The 16,568-nt window shown below is 39.3% G+C and overlaps 2 protein-coding genes across 4 annotated transcripts in view; both read left to right on the top strand.

The window, feature by feature from the left end:
• The window catches only part of LOC110395139 (macrophage mannose receptor 1-like), a 53,685-nt gene extending 50,844 nt beyond the window's left edge, over window positions 1-2,841 (top strand). For all 3 annotated transcript variants that reach the window (XM_021389292.1, XM_021389294.1, XM_021389293.1), the window contains exons 29-30: window positions 1,274-1,327; window positions 1,607-2,841. In XM_021389292.1, the coding sequence (XP_021244967.1) occupies window positions 1,274-1,327; window positions 1,607-1,848 (296 nt within the window). In that variant the 3' untranslated portion in view covers window positions 1,849-2,841. The remainder of the gene's footprint in view (window positions 1-1,273; window positions 1,328-1,606) is intronic.
• Window positions 6,565-16,568, top strand: part of LOC110395140 (macrophage mannose receptor 1-like) — a 33,317-nt gene continuing 23,313 nt past the window's right edge. The window contains exons 1-9 of the mRNA XM_021389295.1: window positions 6,565-6,760; window positions 8,424-8,822; window positions 10,507-10,680; window positions 12,229-12,393; window positions 12,703-12,819; window positions 13,715-13,864; window positions 14,930-15,112; window positions 15,303-15,457; window positions 16,314-16,427. Of these exons, the coding sequence (XP_021244970.1) occupies window positions 6,700-6,760; window positions 8,424-8,822; window positions 10,507-10,680; window positions 12,229-12,393; window positions 12,703-12,819; window positions 13,715-13,864; window positions 14,930-15,112; window positions 15,303-15,457; window positions 16,314-16,427 (1,518 nt within the window). The 5' untranslated portion in view covers window positions 6,565-6,699. The remainder of the gene's footprint in view (window positions 6,761-8,423; window positions 8,823-10,506; window positions 10,681-12,228; window positions 12,394-12,702; window positions 12,820-13,714; window positions 13,865-14,929; window positions 15,113-15,302; window positions 15,458-16,313; window positions 16,428-16,568) is intronic.

Raw genomic sequence — 16,568 nt, 5'->3', positions numbered from 1 at the left:
CATGATTGTCACATACTCACAGAATGGTTGAGCTTGGAAGGCAATTCTGTAGATCATCAGCCTGATTCCATCATCCTTATGCTCTCCCTTTAGACATTTAAAAAATACTGATAGGATTCCACCTGAGCTTTCTCTTCTCTGCACTAAATAGTACAAGCTGTCTTGGCCCTTCCTCATAGGAGAGATGTTCCAGTCTCTTATTTTATTTGCCCTTCGCTGGACTCTCTCAGATAGCTCTATATATCTCTTGTTCTGGAGAGCCCAGAACTGGACACAACATGCAATGTAGCAAACATGGAAAGCATTAAACAGGTACTAAAAACTGTGTGAATGCAGAAAGCTTACAGTTTCCCTGTTTTCACGTGGATTTGCATGCTTGCATAGTGCAGGCAAGTAACAAGCTGCATGTTATTATCAACAGCATTAGTGGATACTTTTCCTTGATAGAAAGTCTCGGAAGCATCCAACAAATCATTTCTAATTTTAATGTAAAGAGCTAGATATAGAGTAATATAGGTAGTGCTGGGTTGACAGATTAGCAGAGTTTCGGAAAATCTTTAGAAGCAAAGATTGTTGGATTATTAATAAAGTGAAGGGTCTAGTAATACAATTTCACTTCCAGGATTCATCTTCATCAGAATGAAATGTGATGCACTGATTCAAGATTTATGCATTGATTTTATGTCCATACGAGAAAATGGGAATTTTAATCTTTTATAATAGTCCATTTTTTCCCCATCAAGCCAGATTTCATGGCCAAAATATTTAATTTTAAATGGTCCACAGACATTTTAGTTTGGACTTGATAAGTGCTAAGACACTTCGGAGTTCAGGAATAGACTTAATTTTCTGTGGAGGCAAGCCATCTCTTAGCAAAACAAATATATTTGCTATATATACGTAGAATGATGAGTACTGCAAGGATTTATAATTATATTCAGGATCATGTTTGAGCATGTCTGTCCTGAAGAATCTGTGTAGTCCTTCTTGTGGTTTTACACTGGTGGGGGATCTGCCCCCATAGAGTTAATTGATGTTCTCCTATTTGGTATGTTTATTCTGCTAGTTTATGTAAATACATACATGAGAGACTGTAGCACAATAGACCATTGTGCTTTGACTTTTAATGTATGTATAGAGCTTTGTGTGAGATCTGTATTACCATAAACTTTTCTGAATATGATTTTCACTATGATTTTTCAAATAACATAATTTTAATATAAAGAAAAATGTGATAATAACATAATTCTTTTTCAATGTTTTGAAATATCAGCAACTGAAATGCTGCCATCAGCTGAAATGCCACCAGCTGAAATGCCTACAAAAGGTAAGGATATTTGCTTATTTTCTTTCAGGTAGACAAAAACTTATCCAGTGGAAGATCATAAAAATAAAATAAAAATCATATTCTATATTACGTATCCTACATTTTCTGTAAGATTTTCTACGTTTTCTGAATAGCTGTGTGTTTCTTAGGAGCACGTTATTTCCTAGTAGAATATGATATACTGCATTGAGTGTCCAAACAGAAATTTAAAATAATAATTTGTGATATGAAGTGCAGTTAGCCTTTGAAAATCAACTTATTGTTTGTATTTGTTTTCAGCAATGACAAAGGATGAGGAGGCTCCTACTCTAAGCCACGGTAAAACAGGAGTCGTAGTTATTGTTGTCATCATCATCCTTGTTGGAAGCAGCCTTGCAGGATATCTCTTCTACAAAAGAAGAAAGAGTCGCTTGTCAACAAATGACAGCTTTGAGAACAATTTGTATTTTAATAGTGATGGAACTGGAGACACAAAGGATCTTGTGACCAACATAGAACGGAATGAACATGCAACACTATAGAATAATAAAATTAATGTAATATGTAATGTAAAGTGTAATGTAATAAAATAAAATGTGCCTTGTTTTAATAAAATTATGCAACTACAGTTAAACCAAAGCTATTTTCTCAGTGCAAATACCGTATTAGTCAGTTTCAGTGTATGCCTAACATTACATACAGCATCGTCTTTATTTCATAACCATCTTGTGTAAGATTTCAGATCTCATGATCTTAGGAAAAAAGATAATGCTAATTATTTTCTGCACTAAATTCATTTCAGACCATGTAGTGATGCACAGAATCTCCAAGCTATTAAACAAATGTCTCTAATTCTGCCAGCTTTCAAGTACTCCCAGCATTATAACTACAGCGGTAGCTGCTAGGTAACAAACCTGTGTTTAGGCATCCTCTTTGAACCAAGAGACTAAAAAAATCCTTTCATGGCAAAATTCCAGTTCCTGTGATTTCACACAATGTGGAGAACCAAGTGTTTAGTTCTCGTAGCTTATCTCTTCTAAGATTTGGTCAGGTAAAAATGGGAGGCAGGCCTTTGAAATGGAAAAGGCATGGTTGGCTGGAGTTCTTGCTGGCTACATGTGGACTTGTCTGGGAGAAGCAATGAAGTTAACAGCAAAATTACTGAGGAGAGGAGGAACATTACCAGTACGTGTTCTAAAGGTTTGTAGGAGCACTGAGTATTGGTAATCACATGTTGGTTTTCTATATGCTCTCAATACATGGTGTGGATTTGTAAGGTGTTTATTGGAAGTCAGGAACAATTTAGCCTTACCAGTGTATCCATTAGTGCTGACTTTGCTGCCTTTCAAAAATGCTGAGATCAGTTACCATTCACAGAATTCTTAGATTTCCAAATGTGGGGTTTATATTTCTAATTTTTCCAAATCTTATAAAACACAAATCATGTGTGATTCCTCACTCAAATATAAAGGTGTAAGATATTTGATTTTGTGGTTTCAGATTTGTTCTGTGAAATAAAGAGTAACTAGCTCTGATTTTTAAATAGTTCTGTATTGTATAGTCTTACCTATGTAAGACTGTAATAGGATAAACTTAAATAAGAGAAGACACAATCCTGGACACGTTCCATTTTAAACTGTGATCAAATAATAACCGTATTTTCCTGTATATATCTATGGATTATATGCTTAAAACAAAGCAAAAAAAGCCAGCTGAGTGATCTAGTAAAGATCTGGAATTATATATTCGTGCAGGGAAGATGGGGAAGTCTGCTCTGGAGTCCCTTTTCTCTTTCTGCTCTTCTTCTTTTCTAATAATAATAGCGGTTATTTCTTCTGCTATTTCCTTTTTTTAATGCACATTTGTTAAAGCATGTCATTTAGAGGATTATTACTTCTAATAGTTCTTCATTCCACCTGGTGTGATTTACAAGCCAGAAACTTCCTGACCAACTTTGATTAATGATGTTAAAGATGATGTTATTTCAACAGTATTGTTGAAACAGAAAGAAAGGTATGTGAAAGGGGCAGTGAAACGCCAAGATTCCAATCCCAGCCTCGTTGCACCAGCTGTTGTGCAAAAAGAGATCAGTGCAATCTCTATCCAAAAGAAGTCAAGTCCAGTTCTGAGGGCCCCCACAATCAGATCACACCAAATGATTCCTCCAAACAACATTTTGTCATGTGTATACGTGCAAATGTATTATTGAAAAGAAAACAGATATTGAGGAGAGGTCTCATTTCCTCATACTCTTATTATGCTTTGTAGGTACATCTCTACAGCTAAAGACTGACAGGGAGAGAACCCAGCTCCTGGAGCCTGGCTTGTTCCAAATTCATTTACCCATTCTGAACTGAAAGCCACTTAATAGCTAGCATTAGGTGTAGGTGCTACTGTGAAATGCTGTTTTTATTCTACTCAAAGACGTGAGATTTTCAGAGGAATGTGAAATTTAAGCTGCATGCTTTACTGTCCCTCTAATTGCAATAAAATGGGATTGAAGCAAATCTCCTATGAGAAAGGGCAAACATGAAAGCAGTGACATTTATAGCACAGAATATCATTAAAGTTCCATTTAGTTAGCTTAAGGTGAGCACTGATACACTATACACGATGTATAGAATAATGACAATTTTTGTATGGAAAGCAGAGAAAATAACACACTTGATCACTTTAAACAATACCTAATTAATAAAAGATTAAATGTAACATAAGGTTAAATGGAAAGCTATGGACTTGTAATAATTTAATTTCAATTTCCTGATTTTTTTTCGTTGTTGTTTCCACATAGTTCCCATTAGACTGAATACATAGCTCAAGGTTTTTAAAATCATCATTCCTTTGGTCATATAAAGCTTCAAGAAAGATTGAGGAAAGTGGTTCTCAAACTGCATTTCTGTTTCCACTCTCTCTTGTTATTTCCATCTTCCCAGGACTGAGCTGGACTGCAGTGGTTTAACCGATCATCGTTTGGTGATCTGGCAACACATCCTCCTTTCCTGCTGCTAAGCTTTCACGTTCCTGACAAGTGACTGAATACTTAGAAAAGTTTCCAAGATCGGGCTGGGGAAACTATTTGTGTTGCTCCATTTGTATGAGTAAAATCAGTGTATCTTCTTGTTGATTGTCATACCACCATTTCTTTCAGTCATTCTCTGCTACAGGCTGTTATTCCTTACGGAATTAGTATTTTCTAAGAAGGACCCTTGCTGCTTTTGTGATCTCTTATTTTGTGTCCTGAGTAGATGCTCCTACTTAAGTCTTGGTTTCTGAAATAGTCTTGCTAAAGAAAGAAACAAACAAAAATCTTGATCAAAAAGATGAAAGAGAAAGGCTGGATAGAAAAGCTTAAGAGACTTTTTAGCTGATCCTTAACAATTCATATCCATAACCCTCTGATTCTGCCAAGCTTTCTTACATTTCATCTTGATGGCTTAGGTAGATGAATGAAAAATAAAGATGATGATTTATCTTGAAAATATAGCATGAAAATGCCAGGTGCTTTTTATTGCTCTTTCAATACATTCTGAACCTATCTACAGAAATGGAAAGGTTGTTCCCTCTGTATGTTTGTTTGTTAGTATGGAACGTTTATACTGAGAGTTTTGGTTCTGGCATTAAAAAAACCCTTTTTCTCAATTAGAAGTTTTGTGATTACGCTTTCTTTATGGGGATTCTGGGATCTTACATCAAACAGGATAAATGATCACCATTTCTTTTTCAGATATTTATAGTGGAGCTTTTCAAAAATGAATTGTTTAACTTCTTTAGGGAACCATCTTGTAGAACCTGCATGGAATCACCCATTCATTTCTGCTGCAGCAACTGAAGAATGACTTGATGGTAATTGTTGATAGCGTGTAAAAGTTTGCCTTGCCTCTTTGCATCCTGCTACATTTCTTGTGCTTTGTTTCTGTTTCCTCTTTTCTGCAGAAGAGTTCTGACTTCAGAGAGAAGATGGTGAATCTGCACAGTGTAACTTCCTGCCTGGGAGCAGAGATTGCCAAAGGAACAATGCTGACTCAACACAAAACTCAGCGCTGCTTTTCTGAGTGGAGTACCTCTCTGCTGTCTTCTGATCTTTCTGTCTTTTTGGGCTGTGACAGGGTCTTCTCATACAACCATTGTGGTGAAACTGACCTTACTATGTTTTTTTTCAGTTTCCCTCAGCAGATAATTGATAACAATCCTTCATTCTCCTGTTCTTTCCTATTTCTTGGTCCCTTTTTCTTGCCCCCTGGTCCCATTATTTTCTCTTATCATTGTAATTCTTGATCTGCTCTAATTCCTTGTGGACTTTTTTTAGGCCCAGTGTGTTATTTATTTGCATTTGAGTCAGAACAACAGAAACGGTCTCAGATCTTCATGTAGGTATCCAGGGCTTCCACTGCCTACAGTAGCAGCAATTTTTCAGGAAAAGCCTTATTCTAGCTTCCATAGCACTGAAGGACCTTGAAGGGTACTTTCTGTAAATAGAATATCAGGGAACTTATTCCAAACCTGCCTCTCCTGAAGATACAGGGATGGAGATTTTTCAAAGGCCATATTCAAGAATTTAAGAATTTTAGAAGTGTTATAAGCCTACCACAGGAATGAGTGCCTTTTCTCTTCCTCAGCCTCTATGTATTTCTAATTATTTTACATACCATAGAGGAGAGGGTTTTTCTCAAAGTAGCTAGCAGATTTTTGTCGGAATGTCTGAACAGAGTGTACTTTAGGATGTGGGAACTTTCATAGACCAGATGGATGAAAAATGTGACAGTATTCCTTATCAGTTTAGTTTTCCTCTTCAGCGATAATTGAAAATTCATCATTTTCCAGTGGCAGATTATATTTTTCCCTTAATTGTGTTGTTTCTTTTCAGAATTTCATCACTTGTTGTTGGCAGGTTGGGTACATTGCTCCTGTACATGTCAAGAACAGAGCAAAAGAAGGGATAGGTGCCTCCTGAAGAACACAGATTCTTCTTCCGCAGCTTTTCTCTCCTCTATGGAAAAGCTGAAATGGAAAATTTTGTTTTTTTTTTTTCTCTAATTCTGTCAACTTCATCCTAAAAATAATGATCCTGAGTTGTAAGGCATATTTCCAAAAATCTTCACTAAAACGTGACCTCCTAGAAATAACATATCCACGGAAGAGAAAACTCTTGTATTCATTACCAAAAATAGCTTAGAAAGTAAAGCTTATTCATTGAGGTATTATTTCAAAATTACGCATGTGACGTGATTTGGTTCCTTATTTGCAGACCAGAACATACGTACTTCCCTGTATCTGTTGAGTCTGAAAACCAAAAAGGATTTGTTAATCTGGGTCAATGCAGAAGGGTTTTCTTGCAAGACACAATTTGTTCTTCAGTAGGAGTTAGAGGGGAGAAAGAAGTGAAACATCTGGCAATGGCTGTTTACCTTCTTGTGATTTTTCTCTTTTCCTTTAGCACATCTCTTCAAGTGTCTGGTAAGTCTTTGTCCTCTGCTGAGTACAGAGGTTTGCAAGTGATCTTTCTCCTGCTTTACTGACATCCTTCCTCATGGAGAATGAGTTTAGATCTATTTGCAGCACAGAATGTAATTTGGAATAGTTTCTTTCAACTCTTACTTCCGTTGATGTTTATATAGGCATTGTTTCCTTAACTCAGTTTTCAAGGAGGCATATGAGTAAAAGAAATGTGCCAACAGGTGTGGGTGAGGCAGCGCTGATTCCTGAAAAGCAGCCAGCTGAGTGTGGGCATAGCTGACCTGAAAGTACTCCACTGGAAGGCAAATCAGCTCAGGTGCACAAGGCAGTGTCCTCTCAGCACGCATGGAACCATGGGCTGATGTCTGTGCTGAGTTTCTTAGGCAGCTCATGCAGCTATTGCACATAGACTGTTGTTTACTGGAATCTTATTTCCTAGCTGGTAGCATTAGGAAGGACCTTAAGAGCTGCTGCCTGATAGATTTCAGATACTTCTCATGCTGAGAGGAATATCCCAATCCTGTATGTGCAGTGCTTTCCCCGGGAAGCTCCCAGGTGGAGAACTGGTGGGAGTGTAGTACTATAGCAAGAAGAGCAGCAGGGATGAGACGGTGATCCTGGTCTAATCCACCATGTGTAAATTTCTTCTCTGAAAGTTTTTGGGCAAGGCTTAGCTGGCTAGCATGAAGCACCACTGCAGCAGCAGAACTGTGCCAGGGAGAATGACATTTGCTTCTTCAGATCTTCAGCTTTTTACACGAATGTCACCACAGCTGTTTGACTGCTCCCTGTTGTCCTGGGATGTGGGGTTATGAGCCTCATCTGTTTCTCTCCTGGTAAGAAAGCTGGGGTGGCATTAAAGCTCAATGGCACAGCAGAGCGAGGTGGGTCATGTTGCTGTCACTTGAGGGGAGCTGAGGGATACAAGGCCAGCAGCAAAAATATTCCAGGTTTGGAGCAGGCTGAAATTCTGCCCCTTTTTTTGCAGTTGGTCTTCAGAAACCAAGCCCTGTCGTGCAATGCTTCACATTTCTGTTTACAAGTGTAGCTATTAATGGTACTGAGGACAGTTATCCTGTGCTCAGAACTGAAGTGAGGATGTTGCAATTTGTGGTTTCCCTCCTGACAAAAGCACAAGCTGAACTCTGACTCTGTGAAGAAATGACTTTTTGTACGGTTGCCAAAATTTCCAAATATTATTAACTAAAAATGTTAAGTGCTGCACTTGTTTGTTGAGCTGCAAAACAAAATGTCATTCTGGGCCAAAGGTAAGAATGTTTAACACTGAGTATGAAAACCTTTTTTCATGCCTCTAACGCAAAAAGCCTGTTACTTGCAAAATTAAAACCTGTTTAATATGCTGTGTGGTGGAGAAAATTTGAAGAACTCATGAAATCTAATAGAGGTCACTTTTGAATGGCATTTTGAGAATAGTGTCCTTTAAAGAGGAATGTGAAGAAGAAGAGAATTCTGTTCGGTATTGCATGTATCTTAAGAACATTGTGAGGAACGTCCTTCATACTGATGATGAAACTTGCTGGATTTCTTTCTCTATCGATTCTGAATATCCAGCTTTTGTTGTAACAGTTTCGTATAGCAAGAAACTGACTTATCTCCTATGGCAACTCTATTCAAAAAATCGCATTCTGATTTTGCTTTATAGATAGTGGAATATTTTTAATTTATAATGAAGATAGCAAGCTCTGTGCCCAAGCTCAGAACAGCAGCTCAGTCATAACTGCCATGTGCAATGAGAACAACGAGATGCAGAAGTTCAGGTGGATCTCGGCCACGCAGCTGCTGAGCATGGGGATGAAGCTGTGCCTGGGAGTGCTCACCAAGGACGACGAGGCTGCCATCACACTGGAAACCTGCAACAGGACAAGCGAGCTTCAGAGGTGGGCATGTAAGGATGAGGCATTTTCAATCCAAGGCAAGGATTTGTTTCTCAACTATGGCAAAGGGAAGGGGAAGAAAATCAGGTTGTCCAAAGGATCGGGCAAAGGGAGCCGGTGGAGAATCCATGGAACTGCAGGCAGCATATGCTCCAGGCCCTATGAGGGTGAGTATTGAAAATTAATTTCCATATTTCTAGGTACATTAGCTGCCCTTATTTGAAAGGATTCAACTGCCTGCTTGTCACACAGCAGTTCTTGTTATAGTGACATCAGTAATACAGCTCACTACAAACAGCTTAGCAACACAATGCAAATATCATAGAATCATGGAAGAGCTTAGGTTGGAAGGGCTATTAAAGACCATTCAGTTCCAACTCCCTGCCATGGGCAGGGTTGCAACCCATTATACCAGGTTTCCCAAAGCCCCACCCAGCACCTCCAGGAATCCACAACTTCTCTGGGCAACCTGATCCACTGTCTTACCACCCTCTGAGTAAAGAATTTCCTCCTAATATCTAATCTGTATCTCCCCTCTTTTAGTTTAAATTTTTTTCCTACATCTTATCACTATCAGACCATGTAAAAAGTCTCTCTCTCCATCTTTTTTATAAGCCCCATTTAAGTACTGGAGAGTCCCCCCAGAGCCTTCTCTTCTCCAGACTGAACAGCTCCCTCAACCTTCCCTCTCGGGGGAGGTGCTCCAGCCCTCTGAGCATATTTGTGGCCCTCCTCTGGACCTACTCTGTCATGACTGTGTACTTTTCTGCACATCTCAAAAAGTGTGACTCTGTCAAATGAAAGAAGAAATGGTCTGTGATGAAATAAAAAAGAAGAATGGGAATTCTCTTTGTACAGCAACAGTGGGGAGTGATGGTGTGGGTGGAATCTGTGGCTGTTTCAAAATCAACCTGATCCATTTGTGGGAGAAATGGTGAATTCTGTTATATTTAAAAGTTGTTGTGACTTGGATTGAAGAGGTGCTGTTTTTATAAGTTAATTTCTAGTTAACATTGTTTTGATCCACTCCTAAAAGTGTTTACCTGGTGTTTCCCAGGCCCAGAAAGAAGAAAAAGCATAAGAAGGCAAAAATAAAGGCAGAACTTTAATGTTTTAGAATGCAGTAACACCTAGCACTCAGGAAGTAGTGCTGGAGAGTTCAACACTGGAGAGCTGGATCTCCTTTTCCTGCTTTATTATCCTGCTTGGGTTACATCGACCTAGCATTCAGGCTCAAGTGTTCAGTGTCCTTTCTACTGTAACACTGGTAGGGTGAGAGGTCAAATAGCAAGAGAAGAAAATTTTTCCCTGCTCTATAACAGTTCTATTTGGAATGAATTTTATCATAATTTTGTTCACATACAGACAAACTAGACTGTGTAGAGATGGGAGGGTTACTTTCTAGCAGAGTCACTTACAAATTTAAGATATATCATCCTCTCGTGGACTAAGAAAAATGTTCTGACAGTTCCTTTCTAAGCTTTTTCAACCATAAAGAGAAAAGAAAAAAAGATCCTAAACATCATCTGAGGACAGAAATGTGTGCAATGGGAGAAGCTGGATCATGAAACAATAGTCCAGACATGGAAAGAAATAAATTTGACAGATTTTTTTTCTGAGGTCCAAATTATGACTGTTTAAGAGTGCTAATTTGGGATGTCTTGCCTTAGCCATTATCTATCAGTAGGCACAACAGCCTTGGAAGACTTTGTAGCAATGAAGCAGTATCTGCTTTCTCCACATCAACTCTTGCGCAGCTCAACTGCATCCATTGAGAGATGCCTGTGAACAAACCCTGTGGTCAGCATCAGATACCAAGTGACTGCTGTTGATCTATATTTCTCTCCATAGATATGTATACGCTGGGAGGAAATACTTTCGGTGCACCTTGTGTGTTCCCTTTTAAGTTCAATGGTAAATGGTTTGCTGAGTGCATCCCTCAGACTGATGATGCAAGCACTCGCTGGTGTGCAACTACTTCAGATTTTGATAAAGACCAACTTTTTGGAATTTGTCCATCAAAAGGTAATTTATTTATAAATATTTCAGGAAAGGTATTAAGAAAAATTTCACCCCCTCTCACAGTCAAAATCTCCTCAGGATGTGGAAGTCGTGCTGGTGGAGAGCAAACTGGATTCTGGGTAACCTAATTCATTGGTAAGCTGTGCAACTAAAAATGGGGTGCCTGCTCTTCACTCAGTTTCTCCAGCTGAGATGAGGAGACTGGTATATATGGAATATATTGTGAGAGTGGAGTGCGGGACTGATGGAAAAAGGCAGAAAGAAGGGCTTTTGAGGCATTTTGAGGCATGTAATGTATAGATTAAGAGGGGTTTCAAAGTAAAAAAAAAAAAAAAAAAAGGATTGAGAGTTCAAGATTTTCTGCATGGAGGAAAAGGAGGTTAATGTGAACTGAACTGTGAGAGAAATAGAATCATAGAATTAGCTAGGTTGGAAAAGACCTACAAGATCACCTAGTCCAACCATCCACCTACCACCAATAACCCCACTAAACCATTTCTCTCAACACAACATCTAAACGTTTCTTGAACACCTCCAGGGATGGTAACTCAACCACCTCCCTGGGCAGTCCATTCCAGCGCCTGACCACTCTTTCACAAAAGTAGTACTTCCTAATGTCCAGCCTAAATCTCCCCTGGTGCAACTTGAAGCCATTCCCCCTTGTCCTGTCACTAGTTACAAGAGAGAAGAGGCTGACCCCCAGCTCACTACAACCTCCCTTCAGGTAGTTACGGAGAGCGATAAGGTCCCCCACTGAGCCTCCTCTTCTCCAGACTGAACAATCCCAGCTCCCTCAGCTGTTCCTTATAAGGCCTGTGCTCCAGACCCCTCACCAGCTTTGTTGCCCTTCTCTGAACACGCTCCAGGGCCTCAATGTCTTTTTTGCAGTGAGGGGCCTAGAACTGGACACAGTACTTGAGGTGGGGCCTCACCAGGGCTGAATACAGAGGGAGGATGACTTCCCTACTCCTACTGGCAACACTATTTCTGATACAAGCCAGGATGCCATTGGCCTTCTTGGCCACCTGGGCACACTGCTGGCTAATGCTCAGCTGAGCATCAACCAACACCCCCAGGTCCGTTTCCTCTACACAGTCTTCCAGCCACTCTGCCCCAAGCCTGTAGTGTTGCCTGGGGTTGTTGCGGCTGAAGTGCAGGACCCGGCACTTGTTGCTATCCTTTCTGAAGAGCTTTGTCATGGTTTTATGGTTTTTTTTTAAGCTTGTAGCCATCCATCGCAGCACTCAGTCATGGGAGCGATCCCACCATGTTTCCGTTATGGCAACTAAGTCATAGTTTGCCTGCCACACAAAGGCTTCCAGCATCCAATAGATGAGGTATTAGTGGAAAAGAAGAAAGTGAATGTAGAAAAGTGACATTTGTAAGAACTCTTTATGTTATATGTTATTAATATTGAAAGCACAAAGTGTATACGTGGAGCAAAACCTACCAAACCATACAGCTACACTGTTTTAGTCTTCACTGAGTACTTTACTTTTTACATTAGCAAGTATGATTATCTTGTCAAGTTGTGTTTTTCATATTTTATAGGCATCCTCCACAAAGACCTTTGGAAAACAAATCCTTTGACAGAAACACACTATCAGATAAACTCAAACTCGCATTTGACTTGGCATCAAGCAAGAAGAAGCTGCCAGCAGCAGAATGCAGAATTATTAAGTGTCACAAACCTTCGTGAAGAAATGTTTTTATTAGGTAAGGCAATAAAAAAATTACATACAAACAAGTAAATGAATGCAGTTAAAACAAGCTTTAACATGGATACTTATATTCACAGTTTGAAAATAAGTCCTAGTGGCGTTCTTAAAAAATCCTGTCACTTTCTGACAAACAAAACTTATTAAAATATTGTGAAAAAAACTAACCTATATAGAAAAGATTTCTGTTACGACTAATTTTTTTAATTTTCTAGGTTTTAAAAATGTATTTCAAGTTTTCTTTAACAACTTACCAGATGCATTTAATTATCTCTTTTTTTTTTTTTTTTTTTTTCTCCACATGTAGGTCTGACTAATGATCTGGGTTTCAATGCCAAGCTCTGGACTGGTCTTGTCAGACGACTTGACAGCAGCTGGGAATGGACTGAGGGCAGTCCTCTCAGATATCTGAACTGGGCTCCAGGTGAGTGCATTTTTCAGACATGATGATCAGTATTTGGGCAAAATGCTCTCCTCTTCCCCAGATTCCTGTTACCTGATTTCTTTTGTTTCACAGAATTTTCACAGGTTACAAGTGATTATGGTAAAGGTAGGGTATTACAATAATAGAGATCACACCAGAGATGGCTCATCATTAATTCTGAATTTTCCAGAAAAAGCAGATAGCTCATCTGAGAAAATCATTAAAAACAAGCATTTGCACCTCATTAAATTTCCATCTACAGTTTTCTTATCGCACATATTTCTCAAACCAAATAAAAACCTCATCAAAATTGTATATAGAGAATTTTGAAAGAGAAAAAAACTAAAGAGAAACACTGTATAAATATATGGTTTCAACTGTGCTTCTTATATGTATAGCGTATGGACTTTTAATAAGTTTCCACTATATTTCTTAAGATATAATTCACCACAGTGCATGTTGCCATGGTACGTAATTTCATAATAACAATTCTGATGACAGGGAAATCCAAAGGGTGAGCACTTGCGCAGAATTCAGTATAAATTTCACATCCATTTTTTAACAGCAAAGGATGTTGAGTGTTTTGCAATAGTACCAACCTACAGGGAATTTTGCTGTAGCTCTATTTTTATGAATTGTTTTTCTGTATGCTGCAGTATTTCAAACACCCTAATTTTCTCCTTGAATTGTACACGGGAGAGGGGAAATTCTCGTATTTGGAACATGGGCCCTCCCAACGGGCTCACTGGTGTTCCCTCATCACTTCTCCTGGGAATTCTTGCTCTGAAGAATCACATGCCAAGGCCATTGTGGCTGTGCATTCCCTCCTGCTGTGAGATGAAAATGTTTGGTATTAACAGAGTGATTCTTTGTGTATTGTGCCTCTTTTCTAAAGGAAATCCCTCTGTGGAACTTATAAAAATGTGTGGAACCTTCCAAGGCAGGAATGGCAAATGGGAAAACGTGGCCTGTGATCAAAAGCTGGGATATATCTGCCAAAAGAGAAACTCCTCCATTGTGAATGACTCTTCCGCTGTTCCCTCAGGTATGGTGTGTCCTGCAAAAAGGTGAGAGCCAGAGCTCATGTTCCCTCCACTCTCTCTGGCCTTTTCTGCTCTGTTCTGAAAGGAAAATACTAGAACTTGGGGCTGTTACCTTTTCCCACTTGAGTTCCCTTTTCACTGGAGGCAAAGTAGTCTTTTCTATGGGAAGAAAATGGTTAGCACTTGGGAATTCCCAGCGTGCCACTAGCACTGCTGTAAGTCCCCCAGCAACATATATGGTAGTATATAACATTGTTCACTAGGTTGGGGATTGAATGGCACCTCCGAAATGCTATGGCTGCATCCAGATAGCCTACTGGGAATTGTTTCTGACCCATGCTTACCTCCAGACCCATGCTTGGATGTTGATGAGGGGAACGCAAGCTTGTCCACGTCAAAGCTGCGTCTGGGGATTGTGATAAAGACTGTGCAATGTGGCTGACCCCAGGCGATTGGTGGGCACACCTCTTGCACACATCTGCAGTGTGCTGGATATGTGCAGACCATGTGAACCTTTAAAGAAGTGGAAAGTGGTTGACGACACTAAATTCACACCAAGAAATAGGCTCTGAAGGAACTGCACTGCATTTTTGTGCAGCTGGCATTTCTGGTATAACATGAATGTGTCTGAGCCTTCCTCTGTGTAATATGGGCTGTGCAGGAGCTCCAAGTGACTGCCAAGCACCTGATGTTCCCAGAAAAAAACACAGAAAATGTTCAAAATTCACGAAGACAGAGTTCCTGTGTAGGAAAAGAGGAAAAGTGGCTGTACCCAGAGCCTCATGGATGGGGATTGACATAGAGTATTGCCCTTTTAAGTTTGCACGCCAAATTAATGAGTATTTATTTCATCCTCTAAAAGAGCTTTTGGATAGCTTCCAGCACAATATTCTTTGGATGGAAATATCTGTTTTGCATTCTTTATGATCCTCCCAGCCTTGTTTGTCTTCTCTACCAGTGTGTACTCCAGTATCTCAAGGAGATCCCAGTACAGGTCCATTGTCTTTTTGATTAGCAGAAAGCACTCAGCAGAACTGCTTGCTAATTGTTTGAAATACTTTTTTTAGGTGACATGAAGCCTGTTAAGTGCCCCACGGAATGGGTAGCCTATGCAGGACATTGCTATAGAATTTACAGAACACCCAAAATATGGAAACAAGCCCAATCATCTTGTAGAAAAGAAGATGGAGACCTGACAAGTATTCATAATGTTGAGGAGTACAGTTTTATAGTGTCTCAACTTGGTTACAGTGAGTATTCCCACAAGATATTTTTTTTTTGTCTGGAATTATACTCTTGCTCTTACTCATGTAATCATAGTAACCATGATCTTACCTGTTGATTTGTTGACTTTTTGAAAGTTCTTGTTCAGTAAATGTGGATGTGAGACACAATAGCTCAATTTTAAGACAATGCCTGTGATTAACTTTGTGTTTCCAGAGCCAGATGATGAGCTGTGGATTGGTCTAAATGACTTCAGGTTTCAGATGTATTTTGAGTGGAGTGATGGGACGCCTGTGACATACACCAAGTGGCATCAAAGACAGCCAACCCACACACCTAATAAGGCAGACTGCATTGTTATGAATGGAGAGGTAAAAATACCTCCCTCACTTTCTTTTGCCCTTTGTACCTCCCAAAGGGAAAAATTTCTGTGAAAATACTGGGTTAAAAAAAAAAAAAAAGAGGAAAAGGGTTTTAAAGGGTTTTAGGAACTTGGTTTGATTCAGAATGTCTTAGCGTGGAGAGAGGCTAGAGACCAGATTTAGAAAGACATACGGTGGAGCATCAAAAGCGATACACTCTGCTGAGAGTAAATCTGCTTTATAACAGTTGCAACAAATCTCCCATTTGAAATTATCTGAAGTGACCCATCACCTGCCTTCAACATGGCCAATCATAGCTGCAAAATGTAGTTATTGGAATAGGGAATTTCTTATATTTCCTATAAAACATCAATATATACATTTATTATTCATTATTACTGGAAGCACAAAGAATTAGGTACAAAAAAAATCTGTTCTGTTTTATGCCACGTTTAAAATGACATATCATTGTACTAAGGAGACAGTATGTTTTTCATACCTTATTTTTATTTTCTCTAACACTTCCTTGCTAATGTCATCTGAGTGTATGAACATGCTATTGTATGTATGAGTATGAATAATACTACAGTGGTGAGAATAGAGTGGAAGAGAATGTTTCCTTACTTTTCTCATCAGCCACTGGAACTTTAATATATGCATCCCTAATACTCACACCTCTGAGGAACTGTGACCCTGTGTTCCCTATCTGGGAGGTTTGGAGAAAGCATGCAGGCATGGAAACGCTGAAACAACTTACACCATATCAAGAGAGAAGTGCTCTCCCTGAGAATAGTAAATATTCCTATAGAAACTGGATTTTCTCTAGATTTCAGTTTTCTTTGTGGTTTCTTCTTGCCTTGATCAGGATGGATTCTGGGCTGACAGTTCTTGCGAAACAAAACTCGGTTACATCTGTAAAAGAAAACCCTTGGCAGAAGAATCAGGGGAAGCTGAAGTTACTTACCCAGGCTGCCAGAAAGTAAGTGTGAAACAAAAGCAGTGAAAGGTCACTGCATCTCACTTTCACTTCTGTGATGGTAAGTGGCATAGAAGTCAATTATTGCAATTTGTGGACTCCTAGAAAGCCTCCTATTTTGTCTGTGCTGATACTTCTAAGCCT

Source organism: Numida meleagris, chromosome 2 (assembly GCF_002078875.1).
Source record: "Numida meleagris isolate 19003 breed g44 Domestic line chromosome 2, NumMel1.0, whole genome shotgun sequence".
Taxonomy (NCBI): domain Eukaryota; kingdom Metazoa; phylum Chordata; class Aves; order Galliformes; family Numididae; genus Numida; species Numida meleagris.
Note: the sequence above shows the minus strand (reverse complement) of the source record. Positions and strands in the feature narration are given on the sequence as shown.